The sequence below is a fragment of the Echiichthys vipera genome, assembly GCF_963691815.1.
Source record: "Echiichthys vipera genome assembly, chromosome: 8".
NCBI classification, from domain to species: Eukaryota; Metazoa; Chordata; class Actinopteri; order Perciformes; family Trachinidae; genus Echiichthys; species Echiichthys vipera.
In genome coordinates, this window is record NC_139833.1 from 29839707 (window position 1) to 29852890 (window position 13184).

General features: G+C 40.4%; 1 protein-coding gene across 1 annotated transcript in view; it reads right to left on the bottom strand.

Annotated features, from left to right (window-relative positions):
• The window catches only part of LOC310950635 (uncharacterized protein), a gene marked incomplete at its 3' end in the record, with an annotated part of 34044 nt that extends 21069 nt beyond the window's left edge, over positions 1-12975 (bottom strand). The window contains exons 1-7 of the mRNA XM_083918539.1: positions 12846-12975; positions 9767-9929; positions 9598-9669; positions 9394-9470; positions 8608-8708; positions 4971-5087; positions 1555-1629 (exon numbers count right to left, since the gene is read on the bottom strand). Of these exons, the coding sequence (XP_083774665.1) occupies positions 1555-1629; positions 4971-5087; positions 8608-8708; positions 9394-9470; positions 9598-9669; positions 9767-9929; positions 12846-12905 (665 nt within the window). The 5' untranslated portion in view covers positions 12906-12975. The remainder of the gene's footprint in view (positions 1-1554; positions 1630-4970; positions 5088-8607; positions 8709-9393; positions 9471-9597; positions 9670-9766; positions 9930-12845) is intronic.
• Between the last annotated feature and the right edge of the window lie 209 nt (positions 12976-13184).

Consider the following 13184-nt stretch of genomic DNA (forward strand, 5'->3'; position numbering starts at 1 on the left):
AGTGACGGGACCACTACTGTTTATTCTACACCTAAATACAAATACAAAAAAAATCACATAAATCTATTTTTTGCAGATGATGAACATATTTATTTTGCTATGGTAAAGATAAAGTAAAGATTTGGAACAGTTTATGAAATAAGTGAAATTTGGCTTAATTTTAAGAAATAATCTCTGAATTAAAGAAAACATAAATTCTTAGTCGTTGCAGCCCTATAAAGTGGTGTTTAGATTGAAATAGTTCAATTTTTTGGGAGTGATTGTACATAATAAATTACACTTGAAGCCACATATAAATCAAGTCAAAGCAAAAATGTCAAAGCCTTACAGAAAATTAAGGACTTCTTCAATCAAGCTTAAAATGCGCACAAAATACTCCACTGAAAATCATCATATATTTCTGTTAAAATGTGAATTTATCTCTTAACACTTAGCAAAGAACTAAACATGTGTAGCATACTTTGTAATACAATTGAATGGACAAACATATGATCAGAATAAGAGCCATATGTTGCATGTCTACGGGTGGGTGGAGTTATTATTCTTTTGTTGTCTGACTGTTTTTTCACTTCTTTTACCCTGAATTGTTTGAGTAATTTTTAAGAAACTAAATTTCAAATGATGGATGTTGCTATTTTGCAATTAAAATATTTAATGGGTTTTGAGCACCAACAAAAAAGCCTTTTGATCTGCTTTGTAAGTGAAAAAACACACTCCGGATGCACTCCAAAGACTGATTTATTGTGTAGCCATCGCTGCTAGGCTGTCAGTTACATCTACAAGCTTAGCATGGTTTGCTAAATGATATAACTGATTCATTATAGTCTCTTCAGCAGTTAAATACCTTTTAGGGATTATACATGACATACTTTGCTTGTAAACAATCTGAGATATTGTTAGTGCTGCATAATTGACACTTCTAACAAGATTCCTCCTCCACTCTCGGTTATCATTAACAACCCGACCCCCTGTATGATAATTAATGCATAATGAGATATACGCTGTGACAATGACTACAACTTGACATATACAGTATCTCGCCTGGAGGATTAAAGCAGTTGCTATTACACTTTCTGTCACTCAGCCACGACCACCGACACAACCCTCGCTCCCCCCTCATCTGTTTCATGCTAAAAGAGTGTGATCAGCTAATGAGTTTCCTTGGCCTCCAATTAATCATGCTAATGAGCCCCGCCCAGCAAAGATAATCAACCCTTCTCACCATGAAAGCCAATAAGGGAAGAGTTTGGCGCTTCACTTGTGAAACATGCCAGTGTCTCTGCTTCCACTCTCCTCACCCTAATCCTCTTCCCTGTTTTTTCTTCCCTGCCTCTCACTTTTTATCTGCTCCTCTCTGCCCTTCAGACCTCCTTATCGTCCTCTGTGCTCCTTAGCACACACTTTTACCAATCTTTTTCTGCTTTTTCACAGCCCTTCCTAGTTTCTGCTTCTTGAACATCTCTCCATCTTCTCTCATCTTCCCCCTCTGCTCCTTCCTCTTCTTTCCCCCCAGTTGTGTCTTCCCTACACCCCAGAAACCAGCTTTCAACTCACCAGTACTCTGTCCACTGATCATCCTCAAAAACGTCCTCTGGAATGGGATCAATCAGCACCAGGTCTGACACTTGCCTGAGGGGACACACACACACACACACAGATCAAGTAAGACTCATCGACTACCCTTTTCCACTTTACCCTCCCAGCCCAGGCCAGGCCATAATGGGTGTTGGATGGATTGTGTCACCGCGTCTGTCTTCCTGTAGATTTGTCTTTTGTCTGTCCTCTGCCCCACCCCAAGACGTCATGACCATACTAGATCCAGGGGCAATATTTCTATTTGGAAAGGTGTCATCCACTCACACTGCTTAATTTTCTCCCTTAACAGCAGCAACATCGTGCCAGATTAAATACTAAATCTTTCATGGCTGGTACGGGCTACTTGTCACGTTAATCACTACATTGACTCCTAGGTGGCTGAGTTATGGGGGATGATGGGAACGGACACTGGAATACATTTGTTGAGGGCGAGTTTCAGAGAAACTGCTTACCATGATCCTCCCAAACGTGCAAATGCTTAAAGTATATGATATACCTTAAAGCATGATTTGTTAGACACATGAAGGATAAGTCTGTTAATACTCTTTATTGTTATATTATCAACAAATCCCATGAATGATAGATAGAAAACATCAGTGAGTCACATTGTTGCATTTAGTGACATGATTCTTCATTACCATTATAATCACACATGTTATATACTCAATTTATATTTAGTCTCACATTCACTGTTCTTCTGCCAGAAATACACACTTCACATGAAGTGTGAAAATAATCCTTTGAAAATTGCAGCAATGTTTTGTAACTGTGTATTTGTTAGGTTAGGGTGGGATTTATTGTGACGCCGGTGAAGAAGAAGAAGTAGTACCAGAGTCCTGGATATCTTATGCTGAAGGATTTATTTATACTTGATCAAGTAGAACAGAAGACTCATCAACACAAATAAGTGCGGGAGGCCACCTCAATTCTAAGGTTCAAACAGCAAAGCTCAACTTCTTATACTAGAGAGGTGGACCGAGACAGCAAAGGGGAGTTCTGTTGATATCCAATTGGCTACAGTGCATAAACACAAAGAGAAGGATTCACACCAGCTAGGAAATGCAATGTGTTACCCTGTGATGGTGAGTGTTATCATCTAACTCTACAGCTGTGTCTGCAACCTGCCAGAGAGTGAGATTGAAGACGCCATAAGACCATGGCCTTGGTGTGTTCCTCAGAGAGAAAGTAGGGCAGATAACTGACCCCAGCAGTAATATCTAACAGAAAGTCCTGTAATTATAGCTCTCCACTATAGCACAGAGGGACTGACCATTAACTACACAAACTGTCTGGGGAAATGAAACTATTCCCTAACATTTGTGATCCATTTTGAAAGATAAACATATCTTATAGGAGCCAAAATGGCTGTTCTGAGTAGTAGTAGGAAGCCAGGTAGTAATGTTAGACAGACTAACATGTTGTTGGTTTGGATTTCAGTTCATGGGATCTTTTGACAGCATAAGAAAAATATAGCCATCAGCCTTTCACTTAAACTTAAAAATCTACTGCTCATTACTTGCCTTGCTACCTGTGTGACTGTGATAGATTTTTGAATTATTTGTAAATCTAGGTCTATTCAATATATAACTTTTGGATTTTACCAAATCCATCTGGTTTAGTTTCTTTCCCTTTTCCCTGGAGGGCTGGGTTGTAACATAACTGGCAGCAATTCCAGTAGATCTCTTAATTGATTCCCGTAGCCAAAGTTATTAAACACTTAGTGATTGGACATTTTTTTTAAATTTCGAGCCAGCTGACTAAAACGCAGATATGGAGCTGCTTAATCTTGAGCAAGTTGTGGCCGAACTGATAGCTGCTGCGAAGATGATTTAGCACAGATTGCCAAACTGCTTCAGTTTAAGGATTTAATTATCGTGAGATGGTGGAACTGAAGACTATTGTCTTGCGGGTGCAATCAGAAGTTGGCTCCTAGACATTTGATCCCATCATCCCTTTAGCTTAGCAGGGACCACCTGAGGTTTGGCCTCTTCTTTTGCAGTGTAAAACTCATGGGAAAATTCAAGAGGTCTTTGCTGCGCTCCCTTTGGAGCAGGCATGGTTTGTTTAAAGCTGCTATCCTACTCACTGTTATATCAACCCAGACTGTTAATGTTCTCAGAGCAGTCTGCTTGGGGTTATAGCTCTGTGCTGTGTGGTATGGAGATGGTTTACATCCTTAGGCCAGTTATTTCAGTGCATTACTGTTGAAACTAATCACTGCTTTGTTCCTACTCTTACCTATGGTCATAAAAGCTGGGTCATGACATGAGTGAGTGAGTGAGTCAGTGAGTGAGTGAGTGAGTGAGTGAGTGAGTGAGTGAATGAGTGAGTGAGTGAGTGAATGAGTGAGTGAACTAATCACTAGATTTTTCACAGACTATTGGCAGGTACTTTGCCTCCGACAATTTCTTACAGTACACAGCCATCTTTTCTGGCCACTTTTTGAATGTTGGTGAACACAATTCTGGCCGGTATGACCAACTGCAATGCCTATTAAGATGATCTCGTTGTGTACACAACCACCCAGGAGGAATATATGTAGCTCGCTCAGGCATTGGTCACATTGAAATTGGCACAATGTAAATTCTGAAAAGTCACTGTCACCTACCTACTAAGGATTGTGAGACACTTACTTACTACGTAGTACTTTGTGTTGAAGCTGCATTTTTGGGCTTTGCAGAGTATCCTGTTCCCTGCACTAGGAGAACCCTTGGCAGCTTATTACAGGAGCTTCTGTCAGAAATTCTCAACTGCTGTCCTCTCTTTAACCCATCTTCTCAGTCCAAATGCAGATTTCATGGCGACTCTTGATGCCGACATGCCCTCGAAAGCGTGAAGTCTCGCTCCAGTGCTCGCTCCTCCCGGTCTCTCCAGACGCTTTAAACTAGAGGTTGGTGCCAGAACTATTGTATCAGGAGTCAGGAGGATGCTGATGGGGTTGATCATCCTGTGTGTTACTTCTTGCCTATGTTCAACAAGCACCAAAACGGTAAGGAAACCCTGGCTTTGCTCTCTACCCTCCAGAATTTTAAAGGTGAATGCTGGGTGGTTGATCTCAACCCTCTTGTCTTCCCTGCAATGGCCTTCAGTGGGTGGATGATGATCGGCTTGCCTTGTAAACACATCCCTCAAATGTCATGCCTTCAGTTTGTAATGTAGGCTTTCGATTAGAAATGTGTAGTCTCCAAGCCCAATACAAGATAATCCTGATGACACCATCATGGTTATGTTATCAAGAAAGCTCCCTTCAGAGCCACAGATATTACATAACTGTTTTCACAAGCTGACTAGTGTCCCTTGTGACAGGTTAACTGACCTTTATGTGTAAAACTGGTGGAGCTGTGCTTTAAGTTATTTCATTATACAATACTTACATATCATGAATGTGGCTGTAAAACCTGCCATTGAAAGTGCCAAGCTCAGAGCCCACCAGGATGAAGGGCTTGGCTACTCCAGCAGCCTGCAGGAGGCGGTGCAGATCATCCACCATCCTGGAAGACAACAACACTTATGTGTCTCTTTTCTACTGTGCTCATTAACAGGCGTATTAAGAGTCATTGTTAAAGACCAAATATAAGGAGGGGAAAAGTGTTAGAAAAAAGACACCAAAACAAAAAGCTCTGCTGAAACCCAAATGACAGCCTTACGCAGGGGACTGCTGGCTACTTCTCATTTCAACCCACAAGAAAAACAATCACCAGCATACTTAAATCATCAGAGGGAGCATCATCATGACATGAGATGCAGCAGATCCTCTCTGAGAGCCATCTGCTATCCTGGGTTTCTTGTGCTAATAAATCCAACCTAAGGTGTCAAATTGAAATGAGGAGTTATCACAAGACTCCCAGGGTTAAGGTTAGGTAGTCATCAAACTCCTTCAGATATCGAATTCTGGGAAATCGATTGCTTGCCTCTCAAATGGGCAGCCGCCTGCTTTCTGGGCCAGATGCCAAGGTAAACTAGACTACTGACCATCAACGAACCACGGCTGCTCAGCCCTGTGGCAGATTTAAGGTTTGCCAAGTGCGTTATGATGTCAAAGGCAGGAAGATTAGAGCCCAGTCCCACCACAGAGTGACAGACACTAGGTGTCCATGCACCCATCAATCTATGCTGACTGGAACATGAATTCCCAAGCAGTCACTTTATCAAGGAAATATTAAGTCCCAGTGGATATGTAGTGTGCAGTAGCAGGTCAGGTTTTTAGCTTGACACAGTGTCATTTGTAACATGCACCAGTATATCAGCACACCAAACCCAGGAAAAAAGACGGCTCTCAGAGAGGAAATACAATGACACCACGCGGTACGTTTATGAAGCAAAAATTCAAACAACAACTTCACAAGATCTGTAACGCTTTACAGGCCCAGCTCCCTCAGCCACTCATGTGTTTCTGTAGAAGCTTCTCAACTGTGGAGCACCCTACCAACTGAAATAAGAACCTGCAGCACCTACCATGCCTTCACAGTCTCATGGCATGGCGTTTCAAAAGTCAGCCATGTAAACATTTCTAATCAAATGCAAATTTTACTATTCTTGTTGTTATTACTGACTACCCTGCTGCTAACTTCCACGTCTCACCTGTTGTCAGATAGTCCTCTTTGCATGAACTGGGTATGTACAGAATATTCACTAGTATTCTATATGATCTCAGGAGTTAAAGCAAGAAACTTTTGTGAGCCGGGAACGTTATCCAGGACAAAATGGTTTACAATGTATTCAATTAAGTATTATATGAATTTAAAACTTCTCTATGCCTGAAATCAGACACGGTGCCTGAGAACTTTCCAACCCTGTGCAAAATGGCTTATTTGGTCACGTGTCATATCCCCATTTAACTTGTAAAAGCATCTTTTAACATTTTTATCATTGTTTTTTTTATGATTGTTGTATATTATTTGTCAAATAGCTGTAATCAGTTTACCTGGCAATGAGTTGTTGCTGTACTGAATATAGACATTGTTGATGCATTACTACTAATGTTTTGCTTCTTTCTGTTGCTCTGCACAACTTTTGCACTAGAGATGCACCGATCCGATACCCTGATCCGATATCTGCTCTGATACTGACTAATTAGCTGGATCTGATATCGGATGTAAGAGGCCGATCCAGCATTCTGATGCAGTCATTCCTGTTTTATTAATATCATACACAGCAATACAGTTACAGCGATCTAATCACCTCAGTTCTATGTTTGCAACACGTTAGGGTTTTATATTCCATTTTAAAATATCTGTTTGCAGTGCACTTTACATGGAAGTGTTATTTCTTTCTTTTTGCTGCTAATGTACACTTAAATAATATTAAGTACATTTATATCTGTGTTAATTTGTTACCTTGTTTTTAACAAGGCTAAATGTTTATGTCAGCCTAGTCTGACGTAACACTCTTTCAAAATACGATTTCTTGGTTCAAACGCTGCGTTGAAACAAAACAAACACAACAGCCGAACATGTGAACAATTACGATCACCTCTTTCATCAGTTAGACGTCTTTTTCATCCATAAGAAAGAGATGAAATGAAAATTAAAAACTCAGATGTGTTCAAACAACAGTGCAGAGTTGTAGAAATATGAGGCTTGGACCAGCTTGGACCCGAAAATCCCTTTTTTGAAAGAGCATTATATCATGTCTTAACAGACGGATACGGTTCATTCATTCAACAGTAGTATCGGATCGGTATCAGCCGATACGCTCAGCCCAGGTATCTGTAACAGAAAATGGATCGGTGCATCTCTATTCTGCACTCTCATGAGAGCACAACTTTTGTGTTTTTAACCATCACTTAACAAAGGACTTCAGTTGAAAATCACTGGCACATTCAAACAGATGTTCATGTGTATTGTCCCTAAAAAAAGGTAGATCTCTTTCTGAAATTATCAATTTGATCAACAGAAAGTTGTTGAAACGATCAGTCGATCAGTTCTACAAAAACTGAATTAGCAACAATTTTGACAATCAGTTAATAATTTTAGTAAGTAAACGAGTAAGTCATTTCCAAGTAAAATCTCCAGATGGTTAAGTTTTGCACCCCAAGCCATTTAGAAAGCAACAATACAAAGAGTCTACAGCCCTGTACATAGGCACAGTGTTGCTTTGGGCTAATTGCTAAGGTCAGCATGCTAACATACTAATAGTGAGAACGTCAATATGCTGAAGCAGCTATATTTTTCTGAGGCTCATCATCTAAGTTTAGCGTGTTAGCACACTAGCGTGCTAATTAACACTTTACAGAGAGTACAGCTGGTCGAGGGAAAAATCGAATTAATTTTGCAGGTATTCTTATAAACCCAAGTCACAAATCTGACTGGATTATGGTACTAGGTCAATAATTACATTTAGTTGAGATATTTCAAAACATTTGCTGGATCTCTCTTGCTGACACAAGCGATATGATGATGGACTCTGGGAAATCATGATGGGAACATTTTTATGGCATTTTTGACTAAACAATCAAAAGATAATTTTTCGATGAATTGGTAATAAAATAGTTTGAGCTCCAGAAGGTCATCCTTTAGGTCGTTAAGGTAGGTAAGTACATATGTAAGTAAAATAAACATTAGATTATATATGACCTTATGACTTGTTGTATCTCCTCCTACACAAACGTCTGGCACAGTCCAAGTCATTTTTCCTCCTATGGTCTTTAACGTACAGTGTCCTGAAAGTGACAGAGCCATTACAAAAGGCCTGTATCACCTGAGCATTTCTCCAAAGTAGATGCTGGCTTCATACCAAGATTCACCTGCAACACACACTAGACTACAGTGTATTTGGTCTACATCTAATTCAAACAAATTCATTTTGTAACACCAACAGTAAATGAGACAGATGGGCCTGCAGGTGTAAAACAGCCCACTCATTCATTCAGAATCAACTTAATGGCAATAAAAGAACTGATTTGAGACTGTGACATTATATTTACAATGAAGACTTTGTGTACAGGAGAAAAGCGTCACATTTTATAACACAAGCACTCAAAATGACTGCCAACCTAAGTACTATACTAACCGTCCAGTGGTTGACATCCCCCAAACCTTCTCAGTTCCTGTGGATTCATTCTGCATCAGCCGCTTGCTGAAGCCCAGTCCCATTCTGTCATAGGTACAGACCTGAGCAGTGTCACAAATAGGGGCACCACAGATTAGAGGGATTTTAAACTCCATGTTCTACATACACATGAGATGCTCTCAATATGGACAACAAGGTCATTTCAAATGAATAACAAAAATAAGAGGTTGTGGTGCAAACAGTGCACCGTATATTTGTTTGTGTAACTTCTTATGTGATTTTGTTGTTTAGATGTATCTAGGCCATTCCCTCAACAAGCCTGTGACTTCATTTGGGTCACATTTCAGACAAACAACATGGGGCAGGCTGTCAGCCCCGACTTTCTGCTTTACTGAGTCCTTGTTGAGCAGAGAGGACATGGCACAGTCACGGCAGCTACTGTCCCTATATGACCCTGACAACAAACAACATGGGCGCATTGGTAGTAAAGGATTCTAGACAATCTTCACCACAGAGGATTTCCTTGGTCAAAGGCAAAACCATTGTAGTGCAGAATTGGGGACTTTGTGGATGGGGTACCGACTCGTATTTCTTAGTGGTGTTTTATGTGGGAACCAGTGTTTGTCCGGTTGGAGGTGAGGTTTACCAGTGTGCTAACTCACTCTACATGAGTAAATCTATCTGAGACATATTGTTCAGTTCAGCACTTATTTTAACTTACATTATCTGGGAAATAATTTCAAGCTCCGTTCAAAACAATCCAAAGTAATTATGTCATTCCCTCACCGTTGTTAGTGTGGCCACAGCTTCCTGGACATGCAGCCATACATCTGAGGACACTCCAGCTGGAGCATCCAGAATGACTTAAGAAAGAAAAACAAACTGGTTAAGGGGTGGGTTCAGCAAAAACCACGTGCCAGAAAATGTTTCATAACTTCAAAGAAAACCAGTCATGGCAGGTCATAAAATAATCATCATAGGATTAATTACCAACTGGTTGACCTTGTCCTTTACACAGAAGATGCATCTTTTGACCCAAACCGACATCCACCATCTGGCCATCTGGATGCATGAGGGAAAAGAAATGAAAGACAGATTAGGCTTCAGAGGCAACTTTGAAAACATAATAGAAAGTATATATAGCCTTAGATAAGAGAACCTTTAGGCAAGAGCATCTGTCCTTCTCTCTGCAGCGATGCATAGTTGAGGAACGGGGGGATGAAGATGATCAAAAGGAAACACTTTCCAATACTCATGAGCACAGAACCATAGGACACTCTGCCTTCAGCTTCAGCTTGGCTGTGCAATCTTTGATCCCGATCCTAGTTGAGGAGGAGGTTTATGTACAGAAGAAAATGCAATGTTAAGTCACACATTAACCTAACTTTAGCATCCTAGAGTTGGAAAAAATATATAAATCGTATCGACATATATACTGTATCTCTGATTAATGTAACATTTTTCTTGTTTGCTTGAACACACTGGTCCATTCAGGAGATACATTTCCAAGACAGCTCAGAAGTTTCTGGCCAAAAAAAAAAAAATGTCATTTTCTCACAAAACATTTAACACAACTTGTGGTCAAATGAGTATATTTTTTCAATCGCTCATTACCCAATGGTCAACAAAATACAGCTATCAATATGAACTGGTTAAACCTTGATTTGATCTATGGTTGTGTTTATTGATACTTGACATAGTTATAGTATGTGCCAAAAAAGGCAAGGAGACAGATCACAGCATGAACAGTATTCTTCCCTTCAAAGATGATTTTACTAGAGATAACAAACCCTGCTGCACTTTTATGAGATGCCCTGTTGAAATCCTGTTAAAAAATAACAAGCCCCCTCGACCTCGATAGGGACAATAATAATATGTTATTATTTTTATCCATCTTCAACCGATGGATGGGTGTTATTCTTGTGTACGGGTCTTTTTCAGTCCATCAACTGTTGTTGACATGTAAGACCAACAGTAATAATAATAATAGATACAGCTATCTCAGTACTGAAAGACGCTTTACATATAAAAAAAAAATAGACAATCAAACAGGAAGCTCGTTAAACAACACTAGAACAAAAGACAGTGGTGGAAGATGGTGGATTTTAGTTGTTGTAGGTGATCCTGAAAAGATGTGATTCAAGCTGACTCTTGAACGACGAGAGTGTTTCTGAGTTCCGGGTGGCGAAGGGCAGGGAGTTCCAGAGGGTAGGGGCAGCGATGGCAAAGGCTCGGTTCCCCCAGGGTAGATATTTGGTTTTGGTGATGGGGGGTGAGAAGGTTGGCGTCAGCAGAGCGGAGGCGGTGAGTGGGGGAGTGGCGATGGAGGAGATGAGTCAGGTATGAGGGTGCAAGATTGTTTAGGGCTTTGTGGGTGGTGAGGAGGATCTTGACACCATGCACACATTGTTACAGAAAGTTAACCTGACTCCGCCTGACGGACTTATTCCCATTTGCTCAGAATATTCATCTGGGAACTCTGGTTCTTTTGGGAAGGGGCGAATATACCAGTTGCTGATTGAATAAACCATCTGTCTCTCACCACCTATGTTGGTGATATACAGGCCAGATCAACCAATCAGATTAACAAAGCGTATGACGTACTAACAGAGCATCGAGAAAGTAAACATGTCATAAAGGATATTTGTATCTTTTCCTACGAGAAAAGCCTCCAGTGCCGTTTTTTGCTCTTCTTTCAGCGAAGGAATACTCTCTAATTCTGATAAAACTTGCGTGATGGCTGCGCTCATCTCATCCATTTCACTGAACAGTTGCCTCTCCTTGCGTCACACTTAAATCCACCTTAAAACCTACGGTGATGTTCGCTTGGCAAACGGCTCCACATTTTCTCCATCACACGTTACCAGAGTGAAGCACCTAGACTGGACAAATTCACACATTCATTGGGGTACAGCTTCTGTACTGGATCCTTTCTTCACCAAAGAACCAATAAAGAATTTCACCCAAACTCAGAAATAATTTCTTTTTGGCCGAACCACAACAGCCATATTCAAGGATTTGACAAGTCTTGTTTCCATACTTTTCAAACTCTGTTGAAAACTGTAAATAAAATAAACATACAATCAACCAAAGGAAACTGATATAATAATATCCCCCTCAAAAAATTAAAGAAGTAAAATACTCAGAACTTCACATTTAGTCCATTCGTTCCTAACGGATTACTGACTGAAGAGGAGTTTCATACAGGTCAATTAAAGATTCATAATAATGGAAGTCATTTCTATCAGTGGTGAATAGATGTTTTTCATTTGTTTAACACAGTTAAGCCGTAGAGTTTGGGGTCCTTCTCTGAGATCTGTGTTAAATGTTTTGAAAAACGTGGGAAACCAATGAAAAAGTGTTCTGCAAGAGAAGGCCTCTGCTGTGCTGAAAGAGTGATGATGAAGATCAAGTGGATCCCAGTTTCATTGAGTGCGTCTATAGAACGGGATTAGTTTAATGTGGGGACGTGGGGTAATATAGTCTTCATCTGTAATATAAATGGCCAATTAGGATTAAGAAATCCCTGTCGTATTCGGACAGGATTAGTATTATCTGAGGGATTTTTTCTCCGGACCATTTTAAAGAAGGTGAAAATCATCATCATTTTTATTTGAAGTTTTCCATACTCCAACACAGCTGATTCAAATGATCTGGACATTCTCAATCAGCTGCTGCAGTTTGATAATCATTAGAATCAGGCGTGTTAGAGAAGGAGAGGTAAAACATGCAGGCCAGAAGCTCTACAGGAGCACGGTTGAAGACTCCTGGTTTTATTTCAATTTCGAGGGATTCCATGCCCTGCAAAAACATTTGGTTGGCCTCAGCTGTGACCCTTCCCTTAATAATAATGGGCGTCTAGTGGTGTTACGTATTTGTTCTGGATGCACGCCGAACTAAATAACTGCTGCTACCGATTTGTTTAAAAAAGGAAAAATATGAAAAGGTTATGAGTGATTAAGATGTAAATACGCAACGAATTCTTCAAATCTGTTTTAAGAGGATTTGGCTCCTCGTCTCTGTGCGAAACTGGAGGACCGGATGACTTTACTGTAGCATCACTGTAAGAGCAGGAACCCGTCAGGAGCGTGCAAACTCCCGTGACAGCTGTGTGGGCACGAACGAGAGCTGGCGCACAGGAGCATGTTTTGGTTAGGAGTAACTTTGTAAGCTAACAGAGTTCTGCTGTCACATTTACGGAAGTTTTCCGCAGCCAGCTATCCTTTACGTTTCATTACCTTTCTATCAGCGTTGACGGGTTCATTGTTCGATGCCTGACCCTCGGTTCTTCTACGCATTTTGAAATGTGAAAGTGTCGGGAAAGTACACAAACTGAGCAGAAGAATGAATGAAACTCAAGGATTGTAGCGACTTCCTGGTGGAGGTACAGAAGCCGACAAGAGACAAACTTTACCTTCCGCGTTGCACTATATTGTGCCCTCCTACCACAGCACAGTCTCCTCGGTGTTTTCTCCTTTTTCTGTCTTTTCCTTGCAATTATTTATGAATAGCCTCTCTTATAAAACAAATAACAATTATTACTGTCACACTTTCCATCTTTATTTTATGAAAAATAA